General features: G+C 43.6%; 1 protein-coding gene and 1 long non-coding RNA gene across 2 annotated transcripts in view; one reads left to right on the top strand and one right to left on the bottom strand.

The window, feature by feature from the left end:
- Positions 1-2952, bottom strand: part of ARSB (arylsulfatase B) — a 117516-nt gene extending 114564 nt beyond the window's left edge. Inside the window, 1 exon segment of the mRNA XM_005286439.4 lies at positions 2611-2952. Coding sequence (XP_005286496.2) covers positions 2611-2883 — 273 coding nt within the window. The 5' untranslated portion in view covers positions 2884-2952.
- LOC122172319 (uncharacterized) lies at positions 1375-16142 on the top strand. Its single transcript, XR_006172516.1, has 3 exons — positions 1375-1482; positions 14588-14687; positions 14978-16142. It is a non-coding gene; the product is annotated as an uncharacterized LOC122172319 (long non-coding RNA).
- The last annotated feature ends 488 nt before the right edge of the window (positions 16143-16630 follow it).

Raw genomic sequence — 16630 nt, 5'->3', positions numbered from 1 at the left:
GTGACAACCATACAACATAATTCTCATAACTTCATATGTGTTAATGATTTACATATATGGATAGAGAAATGACTTTCAGCAGATCATAACCTTTCCCCTGATACCTTACAAGGCATGCTTTATATGCAAGATCACAATCATATATAAATGATGAATATGGGGATTACAGGGTGCTCCCCCAAGGTACAGAATGTCAAGTGATATTTTAGAATAGCCAGACTATTCCACAGCATACAGGGTAAAATCCCAGCCATACTGGAAGTCAATTATGAAACTTCCATTGGCTTCAATAGGGGAAGGATTTCAGCTATAATCAATTTAAGTAATATATTTACTAGTCTACACTCAGTCTAAGTCTATAATCAACTCAAAAGATTAAAATTCTAAGAATGTTTAAAATCAATAATTTTCTTACTAATTGATCTACCATTGGAGAACTTTAGAAGTCAGATCTTTGAGCCTGATTTGTAATCTAAAGAGAGAAAACTTAACCGTGTGTACAAACTTGATACTTGGCTGAAAAAAAACTGGAAATTGTGCTCCAATTTTGCTAAAACTGTCTTTAAAAAAATTGAACCTTATTTTACATTCTTGAGGTTCACAGCTAAAGTGTAATACATCACTATCATTTTTTCACAGATTCTCAACTTTATTTTTTAAATCAATTACATTCTGTAGTAGAGTTCTATAGTTCTTCCTTCTCTCAACTTCCTCATTACAATATTGAAACATTTCTCGGAACTGAAGAAGAGCTCTGTGTAAGCTTGAAAGCTTATCTCTCACCAACTGAAATTGGTCAAATAAAAGATATTACCTCACCCACCTTGGCTCTGTAATATCATGGGACCAAAATGGTTACACCACCGCATACATTTGGAGATAGTGATTCCATGGTGAGACATTTCTTCCCCATGCTGGTTCAATTGTTAACCTCTCCATTTGGACTACTATAGAGGCTCTAATTTTAGTGGTGTCCTTCATGACATGCTCACCTATTCATGAGGAACTGGACTGAATACACCACCAAGAATTTTCATGTAAGAAACTGAAGATCCAAATAAGTGACTTTTGGTCACTAGGATGTTTGTGCCTGAAGACATTATACTTTTGTCCAAACTCCAGATAAATAAATACAGGTGTCAGCTCTTCCTTACTCCAATACATGCATGAAAATGATAAGGCCCACACCTGCCTGCTGTGGCCCCATGCCGCTCCCGGAAGTGGCCAGCTGCTGCTGGCACACCTCTGCATGCCCCTGGTGGGGAGGGGGGAAGGTGGCTCCATGCGCTTCCTCCGCCCCCAGCACCGTCCTCACAGCTCCCATTGGCCGCAAACCGGCCAATGGGAGCTGCGGGGGCAGGCAGCGCAGGGAGACCTGCTGCTCCCCTCCCCACAATGGGCACGCCGCAGAGACACGCTCCCAGTCGGCAGTGCAGCAGCCGACTGCAGCCGGCCTGAGCCATCGTAAGTGCCTCACCTGTGGTAAGTGCCTCCCGTCCAGAGCCTGCACCTGGCATCCCCTCTCACACCCCAATCCACTGCCCCAGGTCAGAACCCCTCCTGCACCCAAACACCCTCCCAGACCTGCACCCCTCACCCTCTCCTGCACCCCAACACTCTGCACCAGCCCGGATCTCCCTCCTGTACCCTAACTTCCTCCCAGACCCTGCAACCCCTCCTGCACCCCAATCCCCTGTCCCAGCCCGGAGCCTCCTCCTGTACCAAACTCCCTCCCAGAGCCCACACCTCTCACCCTCTCCTGCACCCCATCACTCTGCACCAGCCCGAAGCTCCCTCCTACACACAAACTCCCTCCCAGACCCTGCACTCTTTCTATTAATATAGTAGAAATGTGCAGCCCATGACGACTTACCAAAATTTGTGGAGCGGCCCTCCTGCGAAAATTATTGCCCATCCTGGTCTACTATAATACAGTCCTGCCACCATGCAGAAGGAGACATTACAAGAACCCACTAGAGGGCTCTCCCACCCAAATGAGTCTATATGATCTGTCACTATACGCTGTCATCTTTACTAAAAGATAACAGACCCTCACAAGAATTTGGGCTTTCTTCCTCTGTACATGGCTCTAAAAAAATAATTTCCATTAGTTCTGTTGGGTTTAGCTAATGTATTCAGAGAACTTGGGATACATTTTTCAGGAGCCTAAATCCCATTGTCTAAAAGTGATCTGGGCAATTCAAAACCCCCATGAGGTGCCTCCCTGCATCTTCAGCTGCCTAAATACCTTAACAAGGTAGCCCTACAATCAATGGGGCTTAGGAGCTTTTCAAAGTGTCACCCTTGTTTGGGGCGGGAGAAGGCACCTTACGCTGCCAGCCGGGGGCATCAGCAGCACCAGGCCCTCGGTAACAACTTTGTACAGACTTGCAGCCTCCCTGCTGAGATTGGGGAGGTCTTAGAGGGGCCGGGAGAGGCTCACACGCCCCGTCCTTGCTTGCGTCCCAATGCGGGGCCCTCCTGCCAAGGTAGCTGAAGGACAAGCCAGTGCCACACGCCGCCAACTCAGCGGAGTCCCTGCCCACCCCCGGAGCTCCCGCTAGGCTTGGGGGCTGCCCAGGCGGCGCTGGGACCGGGTTGCTGCCCTACCTGGTACCTGCCGGTGAGCAACTGGCTGCGGGACGGGGTGCACAGGGGCTGCGTGTAGTAGCGCTCCAGCCGCACCCCGCCCGCCCCCAGCGCATCCAGCTGCGGGGTGCGGATGAGGGAGTCGTGCCAGCCCACGTCGTGCCAGCCCAGGTCATCGGCCAGCACCACCACCAGGTGTGGGGCCGCCGCGCTGCCGGCCAGGCAGAGTCGCAGCCAGCACAGGAGCAGCGGGAGCCGCGCTGAGCCCAGTCCGACCCCCGGTCGCTTCAGCATGCTGCCCGCCTGTCCCGCCGCTCAACCAGGAACTGGCCTGCGCGGGCACCGCCCCCAGCACAGGACCAGCGGCTTCAGCACCCCGCCCCCGGCACAAGGCGACGGGCCTCCAAGGGTTGGGGCCCGCCCCCACACAGAGCAGGGGAAGGAAGGGGCCCAGCGTCCCCGCCTTCTACCGAGCAAGGCTCCAGCCTAATGCTTTGCCCATGCCACAGGGCAGGAGCCTCAGGGTGGCCAGGCCCACCTCACGTCCCACATGGCAAAGCAAGCAGACATCAAATTCAGAGAAGTTCCTTCTCTGACAGACTCTGCCAGTGCTGCCAACCTCTCCAGCGCGACCCAACCTGCATAGACCCCCAAAGAAGCTTTTATGGGGACACAGGAGAATTATGAAGGGACACTGACAATGCCATCCCTAGAACTCCAGACAGATACATCCCTGCACAGACATGGACTTCAAGCTACTAAAAAAAAAAAAAATCCTACAAACCCCTAAACAGTATCACAAAGCAATCGCTCCACTCACAACCAGATCCAGAACTGTTGCTCAGAAAGAGGGAGAAAACAAGAAAAGTTCTTTAACTAGGACTGTCAAAAAAACACAGCAAAGTAAATGACTCACCCAGTCAAAAATACACAGAAAATCTATGCAATGTTCAGCATGAAACACTGAGAAATTTCAAATCAGTTATATGAATGATCTGAATAAGAAACTGACACAAACCAAAAAACTCAATAGAAACAAATACCAGACAAACCTAGAAACAAAATTATATCAGGTAATAAATTATATACAAAAAAATTTCAAACCCAATAAATATAAACAAAATCTAGGAATCCAGAATAGTAAAATCTGGATAGAAACTTCGAAAAAACAAAAACAAACAAACAAAACCCCAGAAGAAATCCAACTTGAAAAGCTAAAAGCAAACTGACATTCTCATAAAACCACTTGGAATACAGTGTACCAAACTCTATTAGGCAAACCAATGTAAACATAAAAACTGAAGGAAATCCCATAAATTCAAGCTGAAGAAATCATGTGGCCAGATAATATAATTATTTAAACTCTAAAACACACCAGTAAACAAATCCAAGATACTTGCCAATGAAAAATAGTGGCCTGCCTTGCAGATTTTTCAAAACATTTTGACAAAACTTGGTGCTTAGGTCTGAACTTTAAACTGCTACAAAGGCCCAGAGCACCGGCTCTGCAGCTCCCATTGGCCGGGAACCGAGGCCAATGGGAGCTGCGGGGGTGGAGCCTGCAAGTGTCTGGACGCGCCTCCGCCTAGGGGCCGCAGTGACATGCCGGCCGCTTCTGGGAGCCACCTAAGGTAAGTGCTCCCCAGAGCCTGCACCCCGAACTCCCTCCTGCATCCCAACTCCCTGCTCCAGTCCTGACCCCCCACTCTCACCCTAACTCTCCCAGAGCCCACCCCCCGCACTCCTTCCCGCATCCCAAACCCCTCATTCCCATCTCCCAGCCTGGAGCCCCTCCTGCACCCCAACTCCTGCCCCAGCCCTGAGTCCACTCCCGCACCTAAACTCCCTCCTAGATCCCGCACCCCACACCCCCTCCCACATCCCAAACCCCTGCCCCAGCCTGGAGTCCCTTCCTGGACCCCAAACCCCTCATTCCCAGCCCAGAGCCCCCTCCTGCACCCCAAACCCCTCATCTCTGGACCCATCCCAGAGCCCATACTCCCAGCCTGATCCTTCACCCCCTCCCACACCCCAACCTCCAGCCCCAGCCCTGAGCCCCCTCCTGCACCAAAACTCCCTCCCAGAGCCTGCACCCCATACCCCTTCCTGCACCCTAACCCCCGTCCCAGCCCGCAGCCCCTTCTGCGCCTCAACCCCCTTGCCCCAACCCGGTGAAAATGAGTGAGTGAGCAAAGGTTGGGGAGAGCGAGGGAGGGGAGATGGAGTGAGCAGGGGCAGGGCCTTGGAGAATGGGTGGGGCAGGGGCCTCAGGGCAGGGCAAGGGTGTTCCGTTTTCTGCAATCAGAGAGTTGACCACCCTAGGTTCAGGCCAGGGTCAATACCAGGGTCTGAGTTGGAAGGCAAAGTCCAAATCAAGCCAAGAATTCAAGAGCAAGAAGTAGCTACAGAAGATCCACACTATTACCTGGACACTTCCTAGAATGCCCATTGAGTTTATATAGTGTGGGGAGCCAATCAGGTGCCATAGGACTGCTGTCTGTCAAACCTTTGAGGTAGAATATCCCAAAGTCTGTGTCCAGAGTGGGTCACAGGAAGTGGAAGCAAATGTACTTGTAACTGCTGAGTGGCAGTCTGGTGCTGTCAAATACCTACTAGCTTGGGTTCTAGACCTGGGTTCTAGACCTGTGTGACTTTACCAGCACATTTATCAACAATATTTCCATGTTAGCTTGCTATTAAATGGCACACCCAGGAATTCATAGTTTTAACTACACCTATTTTCTGTCCTTATAGAGACAGCTTACAACCTTTTTTAATATTCCTTTTTAGTAAATATCATTCCTTTAGTTTTGCGAATTGAACATTTAAAGCCCCGCATTGCTCCATTCCACACTTTTCCTAAGTATTTCATTGATTTGCTTCTCAACTATTTTTGTTTTTACCCATATGGTGCAGAAATCTACAAACAAGGGAATGCTTGTTCCTGAACTCATCCTGTCTGGGAGATTGTTTATCATTATGTTGAATAGGGTAGGGATGATGACACTCCCCTGTGGAGTGCCATTTGTGATTATATATATGCCAGAGAAGCTTTCTCCACTCTAATCTGCATAGTTCTTTTACTTAAGAAATCCTTTATCCACTTACATATTCTTTTGTTTATGCCCCGGGGTGCTATTTTATGCAATAAGCCCTCTCTCCATAATGTATTATATGTTGCTTCCATATCCAGGAAAGCTACCATCTTGTATTCATTATTTCTCAAACATTTTGTGCTTCTGTTTCTAATATTACTATATGATCAACTGTACTCGTTCCCCTCCTGAACCCAATTTGCACATTATCTATAAATCCATTTCTTTGTAAATATGTTGTTAATCTTTTAGACACCATTCTCTCCAGGGCTTTATCCATACATGATGTAAGGGCAATTGGCCTGTATGCATCAAATCTTGTTCGCACTTTACTTGGTTTCCACACTGCAACTACAAACATGTTTCTATTCCACTGGTAGCTTCCCCCCATATATTGTACAGTTTTAGCAGTATTTTCAAATTCACTTCATTTGGATGTTTTAGCATTTCATTGCATATGCTATCCTTGCCTGTACAGAGTTTTTGCTTTTAGCTACAGCTCTTTAAAGTTTCCTCATTTAATATTGGGTCCTCATCTTCCTGACACCTCCTCGAGTGCTCATGCAGCTCTTCAATGAATTTTTTTTCCTCTCACATGGCTTTCTATAATCTGATTTTCACCACAATTAATGTTGTGGAATATTTCTGCCTAGGACTTCCTCTTTTTCTTCATTAGAGCTTTTTATCCCTTAGCCTTCTACAATGAGGCCTGTTATAGAATTGCTCATACTTGGTATTCCATTCATTGTCGTAATCTGTCTATATACCTCTGATGTTTTAGAATAGTTTTTATTGATGTGAACACAGTGGCAAAATGATGACAGACACATGCATAGAATTAAGTGGCAAGCTGCAGCTTTTATTAAACTTTAAAACAGGGGAGGGGCACTACCTGCCCATCACCCATACTCTCCTATAGCAGGCATTTCATTTGTTCAAATGCAGGGGTTACAGGACTCCTTACCATATAATCCATAACTCGGGATAGGCTTTCCCCAGCCTACCCTACCAGAACTCAGCTTTCTGTGAGTCCTAGCACCCTCCCCCTCACACACACACAATGTGGGACAGAGGGTGCAGAAGGGTGAGGACTTTAGACCACGAGGGCCAAAAGATCTGACCATGGCTTGCAAAGGCCACAAGGTCTCACCCTATCCCATGAGCCCAAGGGCCACCACCATAATCCCAGGTCTTTTACCTCTGAGAACATTCATTGTATTCCTTTAACCACACGGGAAACTGGCTGCAAGTTGCAACGAATAAACAGCTCAACCCCAGTATCTCAATTAGATACTGAGCACATCCCTACTTAACTTACTGGAGAGGAAAGTGCTACAAGAAAAGCAAAAAACTCCCTGGTCTTCTGCGAATAGGCCCATGGGAGAAAAAAATGCTTCCTGACCCCCCAAACAGGTGATTTGCTAGACCTGCAGCATCTCTCTGGCTGGATTCTCATTCCTAGATCAGGTTGGGCTACTGGAATGGAATTGAAAGAGGCTCCACATGGCCCCTGCACCTGATTAAATTCTCAGACCTTGGGAATGCTGGCCAATCAGCACCCTTCTCCCTCAACTAGCCAATGGGTCCCAGAGACTCCTGGGAGGAGGAGTTACCTATTGTCTTTTGCAAGTGTCTCCATCTCTTGCTGCTGGGACTGTCTCCCTTTCACCACTGGCCCCATCAAGTTCCCCCAGCTGTTGAGACAGGTGGGTGGCATTTTTCTCACAGAACTCTCTCCAGTTTTCTTTTTTCCCCCTTTTTAATAACCTCTGTACACTTGCCCTGTTTCTTTTATATTTCATTAAGTCCACACAATTCATTGTATTTTTCTCTTTCTTATATGCCTTGTTCCTTTCTTTAATTGCTTTTTACACTCCTCATTCCCTCATGGTACATTGTTTCTACCTTTAGGCTGACTTGATATCTTAGGTATAGCTAACTTTGCAGCCATCATGATTCCCTTATGGCTACCAGACTCTGCAGTGTCATCACTTATACATTGTTCATTAATATTTTCACTACTTTGTTTTTAAACAGATCCCAGTTTGCTTTTTTTTAATATTCCAAGTCAGGGGCCTTCCTCCATCCTCAACATTGCCTTTACTGTGATATACTATAAGTACAGAGAAGTGATCACTTCCCATTCCTTCCTCTTTGTTGACTTTCCAGCTGCATTGGGGACACAATTCCCAGGTCTAGATGGGAGAGATTTCCACTGACTGCATTAAACTTAGTGGGTGTACCATCACTCAGTGAATTAATTATTTTCATCAATGAATTGTTCTAAACATTTGCTGTTCTTATCATTTTTTCCACATCCCCACAATATGTTATGGCAGTTTAGATATCCACATACAATATATGGACCTGTTGCATCTTCAGCTATCTCTGTCAAATCCCTAATCCCTAGTTTTCTCAAAGATGCAGATTTATTTTGCATTGGGATCTCGATAGTATTATACTTTATATTTAGTTTCTTAACCTCAATTTCAAGATAATTTAGGTTTTCCTTAATGAATGTATATACTCATCACCTTCCCACTTCCCTGTTTTGCCTATAGTTGCCATATCCCAGGATTCTGAAATTTAGTTTTCCTATTAACCCTGTTTCTTGTATGCAAATGATACCAGGTTTAGTAGCCTTATCAAGGATATTTTTCTTTAGTTCCTGTCCATGTGCTATTAGGCTCTGAGCATTTCAACAGTAAATAGTACCATACCATTCTATTTATCCTTCAGTATTTCCTTCACTTAAAACAGCATGAAGTCATTCTACTGATAAGTTGCTAACATGTAGATACTTTTCTGCTGCTTTAACTATAATTTTAATTTGCTTTGTTTTTTCCCTGTCTGTGATGTGCAATGTATTACTTCGATCTCTGGCTATACATAATACATCTTCTGTTTTCCCTGTATCACTCATTATATCATTTGATTTATTCTGTTGTGTGTTTATCTCTTTCTCCTTACTGAGTTTCCTTTCCTCTTCTGGTCTTAGATTGTCTTCCAGTAACATCTGCATATGATATGACATTTTAACTTCCGTTTTTTGTATTTCTGTCATTTGCTTTGCAGTTGTGCAGACTCCATATGCTGCACTGCACTTTCCTTCACAGTTGTTAAGCTTTAATTCTGACTTTTCCACACAATTGTTACAGGAGTGCTCCCCTCCACATTTACTGCATCTAATTTTCCCATTTCATACATTTGCCATATGTCCAAACCTTTGGCATCTGTAGCACCTGACCAGGGGTAGGATATATGGATTTGTCTGAAAAATCTGATATCCTATCTGGGAGGGTTTCTCCTTTAATGCAGCTAGCACAGCTGTGGATGGCTTTCTTTTCCCTCCTAGCCACTCAACACATAGTACCTTATCATCCCCTATGCCTTGTTTTACTTCCTCTTCAGTCATTTTGATAGATATACAACTTCTCTTGTTTCTGTCAGATACTTAGGCAGTTGGCAGCTCACTTTCAGTTTTCCTAGCATTTTAATCTTTAATAGTTTCCCCATTTGTTCCTTGCTTTTGCATTTGATTAATAGGCCTCCTCTTAGCAGTTTTCTAGCTCTTTTTATGTCTCCAGCACTTTTTAAATCCACTCTGCCACTTTCAGAGGGCTTATGTCCCCTATCTTCACATCCTTGACTAGTGATTTCATTATTATAACAGATTATTCTCTTTTCTCTTTCCTGTCTTTCTGCATGCTGTTTCTTCTTCTAGCTCTGGCATGTCTACCCTTTTCTTTTTCCTAACCTGTGACCTGTCTTCCTCTCTGCTATCTCCTTCATAATTTTCTAGACTGGTTTCAGTATTCTCCATTACATCTTCCATCTCCCCTCAAAGTATAGCTCAGCTAGTACAGCCTTCCCATCCAGCCCCAGCCCAGCCGATTCCCTAGTCCTACCCTATTCTGAGGCAGGAGGCAGCCTTTATGCTGCTCCTCTTCCCATAGTTATACCCTGTATTTCTTCTAACCACTGCTCCTTCCTACGACCTCTTCCTCTCTATGTCTATCCCCCTTTTGGTCTTCATATGTTTCTATTGGACATTTCAAATCCTTAAAAGGCCATACCAAGTGTCACGGTGGGTTAACCACTAGGCCCTACTGCCTTTAAGGGCAGACTACCCCTTCACAATAATCCACTCAACTATAGCATTCCCAGGCCTTAACACACTATCCTTCCAGATCAACGGACAATCCCACTTGAAATTGAGTGATGGTAAAATAATTAGCTCAAAAACTTAAAAAAAAACCAAATATGCTAATCTCTGGGAAGAACAAATCAAAAATAAAAAGACAGATGGCTACAGATCTCCATACAGAACCATCACGCTAGCAGTCTCTCTTCAAATACAAAGTGGGTGACTATAAACTAATGTTAGAAATTGAGAGACACAGGGTACAGTGCAAACTCAGAGAGTAACCAATGTGCAACCAATGTGACAGAAGAGATTGAGATGGAGAGACACTTTCTACTCCAATGTCCCAAAGTGTGAGACAAGTATTTTGTCAAATTTCCAGAAATGATAAAAGATTTTCCATTAAAAAGTGATGAGGAGAAACAATGCATAACCCTTCAAGGAGATATGACAGAGATATATGAGGCACTTTGGTCCCTGTTACACTTTGACAACACTTGTGATGCAAATAAAGCACAGGTTCTCAAACATTTTCAAAGTGCAGACTACTACATCTTAATAGAGAAATTATCTCATGACCAATTCCCCTCACGTTCATGAGTGGGTGGGTGGACTACCCCTCCTCCCATTTGCGATCAGATAACATCCCTGTGGCTTCTATAATGCTTTAATGGAAAAGAAATATTAAGAAAGTACTTAATGTAACTTTAGCTTCTTTAAATGTGATATAGAAGTTAGAAACAAGGAAGAGAGCCATCACTATGACCCAGATCCTCAAAGGTTCATTTAATTAGGAGTTAGGTGCCTAAATACTTCAGAGGATCTGGGCCTATGTGTCCAAACAGCTTTCTGTGGATCACCAGAAAGTACTCCATTGACCACAGTTTCGGAACTACAGAAATATTTTGGATAGAAATCTCAGGTCTCTGCCAGAGTTAGATACATTATATTAAGCATCTGCTTGGAATAGTGCTTCATAATGCATTTGGGATTTATCCCCTATTTGTTATTGCTGATTATTCCTGATCTGGGAGCAGACTGCTAAAGGCTGTAGCCAGTTAGTTATTTCTACCACTCTTTTCTTGCCTACAGAGTTATGCACAAGTTTTCTTTTTAATCAACATACACAAACAATTCTGCTCCTTCACTCTTTAATGGAAAGTCTTTCAGCATTTCTGACAATTTAAAGAAATATCTCTCTTTGATTACTTCATATTTTCTTCACTGGCATAGAAAGAGTTTCTCCATGTCAATCTCTCCTCTGCCACATTGGGTTCACAATTGTTCTTTGCTGGGAACTGTAAAAGTTTTGTTTGTTGCTGTTCCCAAGTTTTTATATTCTAAAACTGTATTAATTCAATCTAACTGGTTGTAGGGATGTGTTTATTTGTGTAGATAACACCTTGGCACTACAATAGTGGGCACATTAGCAATGCAGATAGATATATACACAGACAAAGCTTATGGTGCTATTAGGATAAGAAAGAGAAGTATATTTGGTTTGATATGTTCTTTACCTTTTATTTTTTCAGTGGAAGATTTAAAGAAGTTACTGATTTGTGTGGACTATATCTTTTTACTTAACAATTTGAATGTATACTTAATACAATAGTAAAAACTAAAAATTGTGGGCCAAATCATACCATCCATTTTAAGCTACATTCCCCACAAACTGTTTTCAAGGTTCTGTTTCACAGAGCTTTTGTCTTCATGCAAGTAAATAGCAGAATTCTCCTTTACATGGAGGGCATGATGTAATCCCTGGTTGCTGGGCCATTATTTAATGCTGTGTCCACATGCACAATGAAGGCAGCTCACCCAGTTTCATTGCTATAGCGTATTACTTGTGACTGTTAATGTATGGGAAGTGAAGCAACCCAGCAGCAGAAATAACAGCTATGTCAACAAAGTTATTTTTTCAGGCAGGAAAATCTTCTCAGGCAACCTGAGTAAATATAATAAACTACTGTTGACTTTATTTACCAAATTATCAGCTTGATGTAAAAGCCAACGTTGTGGGTTCTGTGAAAGAGCAGAAATAGCTGCAACCTCTGCTTAATTTATCATTTGTTCATGAATTTCAGTTTCCATTTAAGGATCAAACAATCATGTGTTTGACAATTAGCTGAAACTGTGCATGTGTATACTCCCAAGCCTGTACAGCCAGTGGGTAAACGATGAGAGGAAAATCCATATTGAAAAATAAAATTAATCAGTAAAACTAAGAAGAAAATTGAGTTTGACAGATTCTAACCTGATTTTTTTCCTCCCTGACCAGCAAGCCTCTGTAAAAAGCAAACTGCTGTTCCTGTGAATAAGGTCCCATTGGCCAGATGCACAAAGTTTCCAGAATGTATATATACAAATCCCAAGGGATTTCCTTCTGGTTTGAAAATTATAGTAATGCCTGCTGACACCACATTCTAAATTTATGTATGTATGACAAGAAGCAATGTGTGTACAGTCCCCGTAGCATAAAAATACAGTGATACTGAAAGACAAAAAGTGCAATGAAATGTTATCATGAAGTTGTAGGAAGAGATATCTCTGTTATGGTCAAATACTTTGTCAGTCTCCTTCCATGGCTAGCATCTTTTTGTGTAATCGAGAGATCCCTGATTTATAGTCATTTGAAGAAGTCAGCATATGGCAATATATCTTTATTAGCATGTTCAGACTTATCTCTCTGGTTCCCAAAGTGTGGTCTGTGGACTAGTGGTGGACCATGATTGGTAGCTGGGCATCTGGTGCTGGCTGTTCTTGTTGCTTCCAGCTGCTTATACAGCTGGTAGAGACTGGAGCTCTGTATAAGCAACTTTAAACAAAGTAACAAGAGGAATAGGAGAGAAGTGTTCAGAAGAAAAGAGAATCAGCTAGCCAGTCCAGGGCAGGGGGAGAAGAGGACTAGGTGGCTGGCAGGTCACGTTCGGGGCAGAGGAGGTCCAGACAAAAAAGAGAGAGGAATGGAACAGAAGAGAGGAGGAGATGAATTTAAAAGCAAAATCAGACAGTGTGATTAAACTTGTTTGACATTAAAGACAATTAAGAATACATAAATGCTGTTGCAGCAGGGGGCACTGTTTTACATAGTAACAAGTTTTGCTTCTCATGTCAGCAAATTTCGGTCTTGGGAAGATATGCTGTGTTGTTAGTTTTTGTTATGCAGGTTTTGTGTGGAAGCAGTGGCTGCTGGAGAGGGTTCTGGGCAAGCAGCAGGGGTGCTTGTTTTCTGCCTTGGTCACTGGTTAGAGTCCATTCTTAAGATAGCAATGCTCTCTAGGAACCAGACAGTGGTGTTGGGTTGAGATTCTGTGAAGAAGGGATTGGCTGCATGCTGTTTGGCCACCTTTGTTTCAGGACTGATGTGAAAATAAAAAAGTTACACTTAGACTCTACTCTGAATTTATGTCGCTGATTTCTCCTCCACTGGAAAGTTGACCTGCAAGGCCTCAGACATCTGCTAGCGCTCAGCAGAGGGGAGTTGCTAGTGTCAGACTACACCAACAGTGTTGGAAAAAGGGGCAACAATACTTTCTTAATATTCCTTTTCCTTGTAACGCTGTAGTTGCAAATAACAGCGTTATTTGACCATGAATGGGAGTGGAGGTATCCACAAGACTTTCTCTTTGTTAACATGTGGTCCACATTATAAAAAAGTTTGGGAATTTCTGACTTTAGCCTGCCCTCATCTTTAGTTCAGACCTTGGCAGTAACTACCATGCATTGCTGAGTTAGCTATCTTTTACTAACAGGTTTAATGTCCTTATTATTTGCAAGATTTACCCATTGCAAAGAAATCTTGTTCATTCCAATTAATTCTGCGTGTGGTTTTGTTGAAAACATACCTTAGATAGAAAGAATTCATAATACCTCTGTCTCCTTTCAAAAGGTCTCCATTCTTTTCCCTTCCCTCAGATGTATCTGAGTAAACATCCTCCATTAGGAGAGTTTCTTAAGTTCTTAAAGATTTATCCCACTCCTCCAAAGGTCCCTGCTCTCTTGTCTGAATCGACTGATAACAGAGAAGTTCAAACACCAAATTTAATTGACTCAAACATACATAGCAAACAGTTTATTTTGCACAGTGAAGGACTGGATAGTGCTACTGTCAGTAACCTGCTATTTCTATTTCCACTTGAAAGATCTAGACAAAATATTATCAAGATCAGAGAATTTTCTACAAGACCACAGATATCAACAGGGACTGGAAATGGCAGTGCTGAGGACAACTCTGGGCCAACATATATTTTCTGTGTCCTTCTGGTCAAGCTGGTTTAAGACATAGATACCATATAATAAATACTACTCTGAGATCCATGGTAATGAAATCATATAGATGGACAGAATTATGGAATCCATATTTTTTCTAATTCTGTATAAAGTATTTCTAAGGCACATCTCATCCTGGTATATAAGAGCTGAGTATAGTAATTTAGGTATACAAGTAATGTCCAAAAGGCTCTCTGGATATTAACACCGGTATAAAAAAAAAAAGAAGTAAATGTCACATACTATATTATTACAAAGTCTGTCTCTTAAAAATGCCTTAATCTTTTTATATGCAGGATATCTAATTGGGTATTTCTAAAGAACCTCTGGCCCTCCAATTTTTGTCTATTTTTACATTATTACAAATTTTCTATCCTACTTAAGTTTAAGTGGTGGCATTGTTAGAAATAGGGGTACAGAAAGCCTTTCCATATTTTCCATCCATATACACTTGTTTGATTAATCTACTTGGAACAAAAATGTGTTTCAGATACAGTTTTGTTCCCACTAACGTCCTCTTGCTGCATCCTGTCACCACAAGATGATACAACACTACATATCTAGACAAGTGATGACAGCCACCAAAATGAGTGAGTTCCTCTCTTCTTTTGTTCCATGTTAAACACTACTATCAACAGCCTTTCACATAACTGATTATGAATCATTGATTTACATGTGGGCATTACAGTGCGGACGCAACATGGTAGTTCCACTCTGTGCTCTGGAAATGCCAAGGAGTGGTGTTGTAGCTACTTATCCTTGCAGTGAGCTCCCCACAGTATCCCATTTGCCACAGTTAAGGCCAATGAGGGACATTGAGATGTTTTGGCCTATCACCAGTATGCTGAGATAATACTCTACTTTATATCTTTTCCCACAGTTGTTCTGTTCCCCCATCCTTTGCCTCAGACTTAAAAATGGATGAGAGTTAACTGGCTGAGACACAATCCAGTCAAAACTTAAGAGCTGTTGGCTGGAAATGGAAAGCACCCAAGAAGGGGAAGGGACTTGGGGGGCGCCTTCACCCATTCTGCCGACTGGCGGTTCATCCACTGTGCCCGGCTCAACTGTGTCCCACTCAACAAAGCTGTCCGCCCTGGGAACCGAGAAAAGTGTTGCAGAAAGTGCGGCTACTCCAACAACACCCTGCCCCATGTCCTGTGCAGCTGCAAACCCCACTCCAGAGCCTGGCAGCTGTGCCATAATGCCATCCAGAACTGCCTGGTGAAAGCCATCGCACCACGCCTGGGAGAGATCTCCGTGAACTGCACCATCCCCGGTACCGGCAGCCAGCTGCAACCTGATGTCGTTATCACCGACGAGGCCCAGAAAAAGATCGTCCTCGTCATTGTCACGGTCTCCTTTGAGAATAGAACCCCGGCCTTTCGTGAAACCCGAACTTGTAAGCTGGAAAAGTACGCCCCCTGAGAGCGAAGGGCTCTGAAGTGAAGATGGATGCCCTGATCGTCAGAGCCCTGGGCGCCTGGGACCCCTGTAATGAGCATGTGCTGCAGACCTGCGGGATCGGTCAACGCTATGCACGGCTCATGTGGCACCTCATGGTCTCAGACACCATCCAATGGTCCAGGGACATCTACATCGAACACGTCACCGGCCACCGACAGTACCAGGAGGCATGAGCCGGAGTGCCATCATTCTTCGACTACGAGAAAGGGACCAAGAGACTTTGTCCGCTGGACCATATGAACTGGAACCATAAACTCACTGAACGTTAAATCTCACCAAATGAGGATCAACCCATCCTCATCATCGTATCCACTCATTATACTTCACACCCGAATTTAGCCATTATATGAACATCATACTGTCATATCTCAATGTTTGTACTTTGACCTGTCAACCATTTACCCCCAATTGGGGATATTGCAGATTATGTATTCCTTACGCCAACCGATCTTAAACTGAACTTCGCACCCCTTGATAATCTGTACGTTATTCCCTGATAACCAGAAACTTCTATGCTTAAACTCTGTACTGTTCACTTTTTCTAAACGTCATCTTAATAAAAATTTTATTTCTACTTTCTGCAGTGTTAGGCTAGTTCCCTCTTTAGAGTGTAAATTCTCAGAGTCTTCAGAGCTTGCTGGATCTTTCTGTGCTCCAGAATCCTGAAGGGCAAATTTTGGTTCTTGGCTCCCAATTCAGCAAAGCACTTAGTGCATATTTAAGTTCTTTGCTGAACAGGGATGGACTTAAGTACATGTTTAAAATTAAGCTCATGTTTAAGTGTTTTATCGAGTTGGGGCTTTTTAACCATTTATCCAAGTACATGGCAGTGCAGATGTGTAGTTGAATGCACAGTGCACAGAAGCCAGAACATTAATGTTGCATCATGGGATGGATCCCTACAGTGCTGCAGGACTACAGACCTGACTCATCTCCTCATCCTAATTGGAGTACTATGCATGCAGTGAACAGTCTCTGAACTCCTTTGAGCACATGGATTGCAATTGGTTAGCTCTTGCCCAGGCCTTACAAGGTAGTGAAAGAAGCTTGTGGCATTCTCCTGCTC

Source organism: Chrysemys picta, chromosome 6, assembly GCF_011386835.1.
Source record: "Chrysemys picta bellii isolate R12L10 chromosome 6, ASM1138683v2, whole genome shotgun sequence".
NCBI lineage: Eukaryota > Metazoa > Chordata > Testudines > Emydidae > Chrysemys > Chrysemys picta.
Note: the sequence above shows the minus strand (reverse complement) of the source record. Positions and strands in the feature narration are given on the sequence as shown.